This window comes from Pollicipes pollicipes, unplaced genomic scaffold, assembly GCF_011947565.3.
Source record: "Pollicipes pollicipes isolate AB1234 unplaced genomic scaffold, Ppol_2.1 Scaffold_1600;HRSCAF=1878_pilon_pilon_pilon, whole genome shotgun sequence".
NCBI lineage: Eukaryota > Metazoa > Arthropoda > Thecostraca > Pollicipedomorpha > Pollicipedidae > Pollicipes > Pollicipes pollicipes.
The window spans coordinates 20,069,363-20,081,639 of record NW_023595962.1 but is presented as its reverse complement, the minus strand read 5'-3'; the positions used below and the strand labels follow the sequence as shown (position 1 = coordinate 20,081,639).

Here is a 12,277-nt window from a genome sequence, read left to right as displayed (position 1 = left end):
TATGGAGTATCGGTTTTCTAAAAATGCTTCTCAATAACTCATCATTTTGATCTGAAGAAACCGCTCCGCCGGGAGAATCGCCATTGGATTCCCTGCTTACCGCTGTGAAAAATACTTATTTTTTGCTTTCTGAAAATGCATGTTATGTAAAAGATGCAGTGAATAAAAATAGTTTTAATAAGGTATAAGTCATCACGGATATTGAGTTAAAATAATGAATAACGTGAGTTTCGCAATGCACAAAATGACCAAAGACGTGTGCAAAATGGTATGAGGTTTCAATGACTCCATGTAGCGAAAAAATATACAGACTATTAGGTGATTAATCGTTAGGATGCGGATCATAGTAGCGTCATAATATTATTTTTGGTTTCAAAGATAGGATTTTAAAGATTAAAGATAGGATTTAGGGAAAATCAAAGATAGGATTTTATTATGACTAACGAGAAAGGGTTGGTGGATGCTTTGACAGTAGGTGAGACGCTGGGAAACAGTGACCATAATATTGTACAGTTTTCATTGCATCTTGGTTATTTAGATAGCGCTAATCATGCTTTCATTTCAGATTTTGGCAGAGCTAAATTTGAAAGACTTGCAGACGTTCTTGCTAACTTCCAGTGAGAACATTTTCTTACTGGACATACCGCACGTCAGATGTGGAAGTGTTGAAGGACATTTTAGAAGGACAGGAAAGATTTAGTCCCTTGAAGAAAATGCGAGAAAAATAGCTGAAGGGCGCTCTGGTGTTGAGAGTAGAACGAAAACCACGAGTAGTGCTCAACGGTACTAAATTTCGTTGGAAGGTAGTAAAGAGTGGGGTACACAGGGGCAGCGTTGGGCCATTTCATCTTTACTATTGTTGTGAATAATATTCAGATAGGAAGAGAAAAAAAACGTGCTGGAATTTTCTGGTGATGTCAAATTGATGGAGGCGTCAAAAAATACTGATCAGGTGAAACCTGACTGAGAGAAACTAATGAGCTGGGGCTCTCGCCGGCAGATGCCACTTAGCATGATAGATGTATGGTGATGCATTTGGGTTTTTTTTGGCAGTGAGGGCATTAGCTATAAAATGGGAGGCCGGCAGTTTGGCCTGATGGAGGAATGGACTTAGGGAATACATTTCCCGGGTTTAAAGGCTGGAAAGCAATGTGAAATGTTATGCACAAGACGCTTTGGATGCTGGTTTTTCTTGAAAGTGATGCCCATTACAAAAATGGGAATGTCGTCCAAAAGTTGTACTTAGCGTATGCTTGAGAGCACCAAGAATACTATGTACACGCCTGGTCCCTATGCTTCCAAAAAGATATAGATATGCTGGAAAGAGTACAGCAAAAAGCAGTCGGGATCACAAATGGGATTGGCAACTTCGATAGGCTTGATGACATGAGGATAAGCTAAAGGCCTTGGATTTGTAGCTACTAGATTATTGCGGACATAGAGAGGATCTGACAAAGCTGCTCAAGATTGTAAAAGGGGCGGACCAGGTAGACCTACAGATTAGGAAAAGGGACAGATTAGGTAGACCTACAAGGCGCACTGGAAATCGGGTCGAGACTTAGAGGAAACCAGGTTCAGGTGGCGAAAGGTAGGAGCACAACTACGAAAAGGCAGAAATCAGTTAGCCAAGGAGTAGCAAATCATTAGGATGGGCTGCCAATCAGTTGTAAGAAGTCTCTCTCTCCTTCAGTATTTGAAAAACCGTTTGGACAAGTTCTAGTGGTCGAAGGATGCTATTTACAGCTAAATTGAGGAAGATCAGGTGGTAAGATTAGGTCGAACCTAGGTGCGCGGAACCTAAGGTAGGCCAAGCTCAAGGACCCCTGTCGCTCTTTGTTGACCTTATTTCTTAATGTCTTGATGAATGCCAAGGTGACTTTGAAACACTCCCCTAGAAATTCTCTCCACATTTTCGCGGGCGTGCAGCTCACAACCAGTGAGGCTATGTCTTAGGAACGGGCAGGGCTGTGAACTGCACCGCAAGGTCTTCAAGGCGGCTATTTCAGTTTAAAAACCCCCATAATGGGAGCAGAGCCTCTTAGTGTGACATATACTGTGTGCTAATTCATACACTAACGCTGAGCTTATGCAATATGAAAAAGTGGCACGCTCTTGGGTCCAAAGAAGATTCAGTTGATATGTCAGGATGAATGAGAAGTCGTGCAATTTTCCTTCAAAACAATTTTCCAGGTAATTGGAAGCATTGATGGGTATGATTTTTGATCTGCCTCCGTTAAAGGACCGAGAAATTCAGTGTGACTGAATGTGACTGTAGTGCAAGGTCATGTCATGCAGTGTGACTGAAAAAGATATTTGTCTCTCAACGAATATGCGTCTGTTGCAGAACAACAATCATATTAAATAAGCCTGATGGACACCTGCCAACCAGTCCCGTTCGTCCGTCTGTTTGTCAGTCTGGTCTGTCAGCTAGAAGTCGGCGCATCTCCCCGATCTGCCCCGTGCGAGCCCTGCCACGGCCGACCGCACCGCGCCACCAGACCAGTCCAGCCGGAGAAGTCGCGCGCATTTCGCCGAGCTACCCGCCCGAGCCCCGGCCGCGAACGGCCGCCAGTTAATCTGGCTTTAAAACCTGTCTTCACGAGCCGCAGACATACCATTCGTGCTCAGCCGGAGCTCGGGCTGCTCTCCCCTCCGACGTCCGTCCTCGCTCGGTCCACCATGAAGGTGAGTGCCTGCTCGGGCATGATGCACTCAAATATCGGAAACGGTCATGTCGCGATCGGGAGAGCCCCTGACTGCCAAACCCCGAGATGACGTCACGTTTCAGCTTGGTTCCATTTTGAACAGCCCCATCGCGCTCTGTAATTAACAGAATGCTATCAGATTTCAATATCTGCGGACTGGAGGCTGACAGATAGCAGCGTGCCTCCCCTTAACGCGTGGTCTTCTGAACCAAACGCAGAACACGCTGCGGTCCGAAGGCAAACCCCATATGTTTATGCTGGACTATTTTGCGTTTTTATGGCATTCATTGATCTTCTCAAACTGAATTCATTTTTTTCAACCATTGTTTGAAATAGCTGAATTCGGCTCGAGAAGACAAACCAAGTGACTTCAAGCACTCAAAATGGCCAAAAATGAGCATATGGGGTTTTGCCTTTGGACGGCAATATGCGTGGGGTGTTAATTGAACGACATGATCAGCCATATCACCTTAATAACTAAAAGTATGTGACATAGATCAGGAAAGTTTGATGGCGCCGAAAGATTTTAAGACATGATCACTATGAACAAAAGCCCGCCTTCCTACTTTTCGGTGCGCAGCCAGGGCTCCGTTGCAGCGTGTACGTGCGTGTGTGTGTGTAAGAGGGGGAGGGGGGGGGGGGGGGGGTCGGGAGCGAGCAGTGCTGCGATTTTCTCCCACACCCCGTGGTGGTCGAGAATGTCTTCATAAGTGTAATCAAACAGTTTCCACCACGACAAACGCAAGGCGAAGAAACAGCAAGAACTTGTTAAATCCTAATGTCTAAAATATTTCGAAAAGGCGTTTTTGTTTCTAGTACCAAAATCAGCGTCGCAATTACACACGCAGCTTGTGCTCACTTGGGTCCAACCACACACGGGCGTAACATAGATACTTTTAGGGTTAATTTGACGTAACTACGTTGCCACGGCTATCAGCAGTTTAGTTATTTTGGCAAAGTTGGTCTAGTCTTCTGGACGTAGACGATTTCTACTTTTTCAAGGAGATATGTAGACCGGTACACTCAAAAAGCCTGAGCAGTATACCTATGAGCAGAGGACATCCTTTGGCCGCGTCCCTGACAACTTAAGTATTCGGACTGTTCAAACCAATTCCAAGGACTCCACGACTATCATCAGTTCAATAACCTTCCATCGTATTTAACTCACTACGATATTCGTTTATTGGTAAAAGTTCTCTTACGTGAAACGTCAAAGCGAAGGTGGTTTAAGTGTACTTTTGATCATCGACCGAATTTCTGGAGGCAAAATTGTCGCAAGCGGTGTAACGCGACACCACATGACATAAAATAGTAATGTAGTCCATGCCCAGTAACGTGAAAAGGAATCGCTGCATCACTGAAGCCTCTTTCGTCACCGCAATCTTCAAGATCATTCGCACAACCAAACCGCTCCATTGAATAATGTTAGCTTATGTCAGGTTAAGTGCTGCTGATAGGAAACAGGCGCACTTACAATAGGCTATGGGATATCTCAATCAGAATAGCATTATTCTTTCAACCCCCCTGACATACTTAAGCCTAATGTTTAAACTCGATCTACGGCTGGATTTGATTTTCCTCGCGCGCAGAAAAAGAACAAATGGCTTCGGATAGCCAGGGAAGCAGAATACACGGCATGATTTGAGCCAATGGCAGGCAGCACTCGGGATGACATCCAATATACGGGGCCTCCTCGAGTCCATGCCCCTTTTTGAAAATAACGTGTGTGCTACGAGCCCCACCTCAACCGTCAGCAAACTATCCATCATACCTCAGGTGTGCTCCAAGCTTGGTGCTATATTTGTTGCCTGGTAGGTGCCTTTCGACGTGCCCCAGCAATAACATTGCATTGGAATTTGTTAACAACCTCACATCAGGCAGCTGGTTCTTTCTGAACAACGTAACTGCACTAATAGGAGGGAGAAGAGAGCGGGGGGGGGGGGCATGCGACCCTCCCCCTTCTACGGTGTTCTGAGGATACCAATCCGGCATATCGTGCAGTTTCCTCAAAAACCTTTGGTGGCCTCTTGGCCATTCATAGCGTGTGCGTTGCCACCAAAACGTATCTCTAGCAATTCTGGTTTCGGTGTGGCAATGTTTTTTTTAACAGCACTACAAGACGATCCTATGCCGGCGGGTCCCTTATAACGGACAGCGAGCGGAGGGCTGGCACTGTTACGTGAACAACGAGCCCTACGTTATGAATACAGGCTCGCAATAGATAAAACTACATGCAGCCGTGTTCATGCAAAGCTGAAATGTTTAGTTCTCGGGGAATATGCCCTTAGATTTGTGCTAGTGGGTGTCAGTTAACAGAGGGAGACTTTTACCAATAGCGAGATTCTCGTTAAAGTTTGATTTGATTCGTCCCTATTGCTTTTTCTGCGAGGCTTAAGCTTTGTTAGTTTACAAACGTCAGGGAATCCCCCCCTCCGCTCCATCAGTACGCATCATAAAATCCTGCGAATCAGGTTAAGGGATAAGATTGTTGTCTGCCTTCTCTTGTTGTTTTAAACATGCTGGTGTGGAAAACTACATTTCACATAATGAAAACACCAACTTCCTCAGCAAATGACTCATTTCGTTACCAATATAGAAACATGGGCAGAAATTCAATCAGAAAGTCAAAATTGCCCTTTGCATACTAAGTATCCAGCAAATCTGAGGCTTACCTGTTATAGTTGCCATGTATAATGTGGGAGTGTCGATTCAAATTAATTTCTGGGGCCCTACCCAACTTCCTTGTTGGGTTGGCTCTTCAATGCCTATTGCTCTCTCCCCCCACCCTCAGCATTTCTAGGTGGAAGAGAGCAAAAAATCTGAGAACAATTTAAATATAACAGAAATTTATCTTCTTATGTTGTGATATCATCTCATAATATGTTATTCATGGCCCAGCAATGCGAATGCCGTTTGCAAAAACGCAGTGCATTGGAAGACATCACCCCCCCCCCCTCATATCAGTCGCATAGCAACGACTGAAACATGTGCTTGCAGCAGCCGTTTCCTTATACCTTGATCTTCTTCACTACATTACGCTGTATTGTTCGAGACACTGAGAGCCGGCTGGTAAAAAAAGAGAATCGGCCGACCGGCCGGACCATAGGAAATTCACTGATTTGCTATTTTCTTTTTTTGTTGCCGGGTGAGGATGAAACCTAAAACAGATGCCATGTTGCGGTAGAGTACGGTAAAGGTCTTCACAGACAGGCTTGCTTGTGTTGTGTGACGAAATATGTTGTCATGGTAACATGATATCTGTGCATGGAAACCTCATGCCGGGTTTTGCAGAGTTCCATTACTTCGTCGTGGCCATCACCAAAATTTTCTGCCAATATATTTTTGACACCAAGCTTTGGGTAAATCCATGCATATTTGTCGCCGACCTTATCAACCAAGACCGCAAGTTTACCACTACGGCTCTACAGCCCTTCATTCGTAGTCTGCTGTCAGTGAAACTTTTGTAATAACACTGCGTACCAGCCCCGCATGTACTGCAAGCATCTGAAGACCAGCGACGCCCGGATTAAAGTCATGGTCTTCGTTCATTTTTACCCAGGCAGTCCACTGTGCACCACAACAGCCACCTTGCGGTCTGAATGTGGAGCCATGTGCTTACGTTCCATTTGCGGTCGGAACAGCACAAGCCGCCACTCGGTCCGGACTCGCGTCATATAGAGCGGCGGATACAAGCGCTGGCAGACCCTTTTCCGCTCCCGCTTAGATGAATAATATTGGCATGCGGGGAACACTGTGTGCCCCACATCAGGCAGAGGTTGCGATGAAAGTTGCACAGCGCCGCCTGCACGCGCAGGGCATCTCACATCACAGTGCCGCACGGTATTTCTTGCGCTCGAATTTGCCCAGACTAGATGCCTTGCAACAAAGTTGTCAAACGCGCTTCGTTGCGTGGCCCTGCGGGTCAGACCGAGAATAGCTGAAGCAAGATCTCCAACTTACCGCTGTAAAGCGTTGGATCAGTCTGAATTACTGGCCGTTTTGCAGGTTTCCGCTGTATTGCGTACCCCCTAACCGTTTTCCCCTCGAGAAGCCATTAGGAGAGCAAGATCAGGAGTTTACTGTAATCGAAATTTCCACGTCTTGCCCACCCAGGATCAGCTTTGCGGCTCATTATTAAGAACTGACTTTTGCATTGCACGTCATAAGAACTGAGCCGTTGTTTTTCAGTTTGGAATTCAGCATGTTTCAACGACGTGTCCAATCATGTTGCGTCCTGAGATCATCATGATGCAATGAAATAAATCTGCGCCTATTCACCAACTCCTAACATTCTGTTTCGGGTCAGATATCTGTGGGCTGCCCATCTCATGCCAGGCTGCCCAGTCACGGGGCAAAAGCGGCAAAGAAAACATGGATCTATGTAAGACAACTTAACCGATGCATTATATCGTTATTCTACTTTTTTCACGACATGGAGACTACCGCTGACTGGGTGACAGGCTTACGTGTCAAATGCCAAAACCTGCTCGCTGCCGCTCTGGTCGAGCTGAAGACTACACGGCTTGATTTAGCGGATCACGTGACAAAAGGCAAGTTTTCAGCAAACACGCAGATATGAACGTTGATCACCAATTCATCTCTTATGAAACATCTGAAGCCGACAGAGAACAACGCGTTACACATCGAATAAATTTGAGAGATCTTGTCTTCCAGCGAGTAACGAGTCTCTTAATATTAACCACACATATCACAAAAGCTAGACCCATCCAAAAGGTACAAACTCTTACCTGCATGTTTAAGAACATTCACTTCAGCTCGGGGCTGTAATTTTGAAGAGCTGAGTTTGAGTCATTTCTAAACCTGCTTATGAAATTGACCTGCCTGGGCTTGACAGATCTGTGATCTTGACCTGTGGCTTGCTTTTGTTCTTGGAAATGCCAAGGAGGTGTTTTAGACTGTCCATCTCTTGCTCATTATCAAATGGATAAGTGTTGCTGGGCATAATATAACTTAACTGAACAAAACTATCCTCGTACCTGTCGCTAGGTCAGAATATCGGAAGTCGCCAGATCAAACTGTAGCATTTATGACCAGATTTAGCCATTGCAAGGTCATGCGATTTTATACGTTACACGTCATACGATCACCTCATGCGTCATGCGATTACGTCATGCGGCATACGATTACGACATAAGTCGTACGATCATGTCATGCGATTACGTCATACATCATACGATTACGCAATACGTCATACAATTACGCCGTACGTCTTACGATTACGCCCAACTTCATACGATTACGTCGTACGTCACACGATTACATCATACGGCGTACGGTCATACGATTTTTTAACCTTCGCCGTAAGCGCTTTTTGACAACACTTCCTTCTGTAGCGTGGCTTGTTAAGCTCTTGATGTAGACGACAAGGCCAATTGAACAAAAGCCTTCGCCTCGAGGGAAGCATTGGGCTGTACGATATGCTCGGCTGCTGAGGCTCTATGACGTCACTCCCTTGACCTGACCTGGCATATCGCACGTTACACTTGTCGACGTCCACTTATCATCAGCTGATTGGGATGTTGCAGGGACTATTCAACGCCGTCTTCCGTTTTGCCGTAGCTTGTATAGTTATTTTGATAACAGGAGGGGTCTGCGAAATGTTGCTACCATGACCTAATTTGACTTATCAGGGGTCACATTTACCATCGTTCATCACACTTTTCGCGCAGATTTTGACGACAGCCTCCAAATGTTTTCCGTGACTCCAGCATCCTGAATTTTCCAGACTCTAGTGAGAGAGCGGCCTTTGAGAACCCACCCCATCTCAGGATGACAAACAGGAGCTCTGAACCTGTCTCAGGGTGAAAAATGCTCGTAAATCGGGGTTAGTACGAAGACAAGGAGAATGCTCACAACGCACAGCGATCATCTACCACGTGACCTTGGGTGGTGAGCCCAGCCGTAAAGCGGCCCGGCACGCTGATCCTCGACTGGCTCATGTTTCAGGCGTTAACACCGGTGCTTTTGTGCTGGTGCGCAGCAGTATGCGTAGCTCAGGACATCCCGAGCCGGCTGGTCTGTTACTTCACCAGCTGGGCGCGGTATCGAAGTTCCATCGCCAAGTTCACACCAGAAAACATCAACCCGCACCTCTGCACCCATCTGCACTACGCAGTCGTCAACGCCAATGATAAACAGGAGTTGGGGCCGGCCGATAAGTTCTCCGATATTGATCAGCAGGGATATGAGCACATGGTGGCCCTCAAGGCAGTTAATCCGGCTCTGAAGGTACTGATGATGCTAGGAGGATCTGGACAGGTAAAGCAAGAAGTCTTTTTGGAGCTGGCTAGCGATGAAGCCAAGATCGAGCGCTTTGTAAGGGAAACTATAAAATACATCAGAAGGCATAGATTTGACGACATTGACATTGACTGGAAGGTGGAAGGGAAAAAGGAAGAACACGCTAGGCTCATGGAAGCTCTAGCTGCTGGTTTCATGGAGGAAGCCGAAGAATCACGCATGAACAGGTTACTTCTGACCACCACAATTCCGGCCAACATTACCAAAATACGAAATGGGTTTGACGTCGGTCGAGTTTCTAAAGCTGTCGACTACATGACCGCTATGCTGTACACCTTTCATACAGGTTCCGAGAATCAAACGGCGCACCACGCTGCATTGCACGCTACCGATCTCGACGACACAAACTATGCGGACTTTGTCATTCAGATGTTGAAGGAGACCGGCGCAGACCCAGCTCGGTTAGTAATGGGCGTTCCTACTTTTGGAATCACATTCACTCTCGCAGATGCCGAACGTCGAGGCTTCGGAGCTCCAACGAAGGATGTAGGCTACGCCGGCAAGTACACCAGGCTGGCGGGTACTCTATCCTTTACTGAGATTTGCGAGCACATCAGCATGGACGGCTGGCGGGCGTTCCGCCCGCGACCGGACGCAGTCGGCCCTTACGCCGTCGAAGGTGATCAGTGGGTGGCCTACGACGACGAAGTCATGATGCGAAGAAAGGGCGTCTACATACGTGAGCAGGGCTTGGGCGGAGCGGCAGTGTGGGCACTCGCCCAGGATGACTTCCGTGGAGTGTGCACCGGTCGGCCCTATCCTCTGATCGAAGCCTTGAAAGAGGGTCTGTTTGCCAATGATATGGCGCCGCCTACCACGCCCAGCCCGCCCCCGACGCCCGTTTACAACACCTCGGTGTTCACGTGCCCAGCGGACGGCAGATTCGCAAAGATGGACAACTGCGCAGAGTTTTATGTCTGCCGCAAAGGCTTGTTCGAAGTGCTCCCCTGCGAAGACGGTCAGAGGTACGATCCTCAGCGAGATGTTTGCGACGAGGATGCTCCGTGTGTCCAACAACCTCTCGTTGGCGTCACCGCCTTCGCTCCAACACCATCTCCGTCCACATCTGGTCCTTTAAGACCAATGGGGCAAACGACACCTGGTGCACAGATGCCACCGACGACCAAACCTCAAGTAGCGACATTTCCCGCACCGTTTGCGGGACCACGAACCATGCATTCACCCTCGGCTCCGGCAACCTCATTGAGCTCGGTCATGGTGCCTTCCGCAACAACTGCAACGCCCGTGACCGAGATGATGTTCGACAAGGAAGTCACTGACGCGGAAGAGCTGCGGCAGCTGCTGGCGCTGGTCCAGAAGCTGGGCGGCGTAAGAAGCGTGCAGAGGCTTCTGGCAGCGATGGACGGTCCGAAGCGCGGTGCTGTGCAGCCTGCCGCTCAGACAACTGTCACGGAGGTCGGCGGTGACCTGCGCGTCAAGGTGCACGTGATCGTAGAAGTGGGGCCATTCTGAATTTGTGGCGCGCGTGCCAGCATGTGGACGCCACTGGACCCTGATCAGGGATGGTTTGCTGTTCGCAGTTGGAAAATGTGTACCTGCGAGTGACAGCTGTCTCTGAACCGTTGTCATGAATTAAACTGACGCCGAAGATGACGACTGGTATAACTCGGACACTGCTTTAACGATAATGTACTGATGGCGTGTTGGCCTTAGATGCCGAGTTTCCCAGAAATGGTTTCACTTTCATGCTGATTTTGTGGATTTGAAAAAGGTAAGTGCCGAATGTGTACGTTTTGAAAGGTTCGTAATTCGCATGGTATCTTCAGAATAGCTGGGAAAATGCCGAAATTCAGCTATTTGTCCTGACGCCAAAGATACTAGCTCCTGCTCGCAAGGGTCAGGTTATCTGCGGAGTGGTGGCAGTCACGTGTCACAGTGTCAAGCTGACGCTGAGTTCACTGCTGTCGAGAACGCCCTGGCCACTTTGGCAGTCACTCGCTGTGCTACGCAAAGTCATGCTTCTAAATACAAGGCAAGTTACACGCATTATGACCTGCGCTTAAGACGGTTAGCCAGTAGACAAAAGACAGCAACAGCGGGCCTGTCCGTGTCAAATCGGGTCGTCGTGTCGTAGTCCGGTACGCCACAGGTCAGCTCGTCGTGTTGGGATACGGTATGTCCTAGTCTACGTCGTATGTCATATGTCATATTTACGCTCATGACCGGCCTGCCCAAAAGGAGGCGTCATGCTGTTCTGCAGGCAGCAGATGACGGCTGTCATGGCCTCGACAGTCGCCGCCATTCTCGGCATCGTCACCTGCGCAGCGTCTACGAATGGCTTAAAATCATTGGGCACATGGTCAAACCTAGTATGCAACTTCATAACTTGTTCATTCTTGATGAAAGATGAACGCGCCCAGACGAATATCGATTTGCCAGGTCAGTGTAAATGCTCCACGCGATTTTGATCTACACTTAACCTTGATTACGCGGGGTTCCCAATATCTCTGTATAACCCTGAACAACTACAACAAAGCCCGTATTGCCATCGGTCAAAACCGGGTCCACTGAATCATTAAGAGACCAAATGGCGCCGACGGTTACTCCGATGCAGTTCTTGAATACCTTAATTTCGTCAGTTGATAACTTTGACACACCAAAAAATTGCACCGTTCGTGGACTCCTGGCTTTTGTTTCAGTTACAGGACGTGCACGAATCATAAGGATTTTAAATTAAAATAGCCTTCGGAATGTCATTTGGTGCAGGTCACAGCCCTGACCTTCTTCAAACGTAAGTCCTTCAAGTTTCTGAGCTACATGACTCCCAAGAAGTGCAGACTTTCGGGGAAACAATTTCCATGTCACTCAAGCATCCATGACGCCATGATTATGTAATTTAAATGTTGACATACCTTTGGCTATGCGGGAGATCAAAGCCTAGGAAAATTTAATTGTCGACTGGCTTATATCCGGCATTCTTGAATATGATTCCAAATGCAACGGCCATCAACTGGCTGTCAATCATCGCTGCGTGAGATATGATGACGTTATCAAGCAAATACATGTTGAGGAACATATTTGCGAAACAGAGAAATTGTATTGTACATGGCAGGTTTTTCACTTGATAGTATGCCGATGGTAATAAGTAAGCCGAGAAATTTGAGAAGATGCGATTTCGGGAAAGTTCAGGAGGTGTGATTTTGGACATTCTTAATTTCATCCGATGGACACGGTTCGCGGGCGTAGGTCAGATGCGAATGCACTATGTTCACCTTCAAATGATGAGTAAC

General features: G+C 47.4%; 1 protein-coding gene across 1 annotated transcript; it reads left to right on the top strand.

Annotated features, from left to right (window-relative positions):
* Nucleotides 1-2,679: 2,679 nt before the first annotated feature.
* On the top strand, nucleotides 2,680-10,499 carry LOC119112040 (chitinase-3-like protein 1). The gene is made up of 3 exons (XM_037236042.1): nucleotides 2,680-2,685; nucleotides 8,673-9,965; nucleotides 10,281-10,499. The coding sequence occupies exons 1-3, from the start codon at nucleotides 2,680-2,682 to the stop codon at nucleotides 10,497-10,499; spliced, it is 1,518 nt and encodes a 505-aa protein (XP_037091937.1).
* Nucleotides 10,500-12,277: the final 1,778 nt, after the last annotated feature.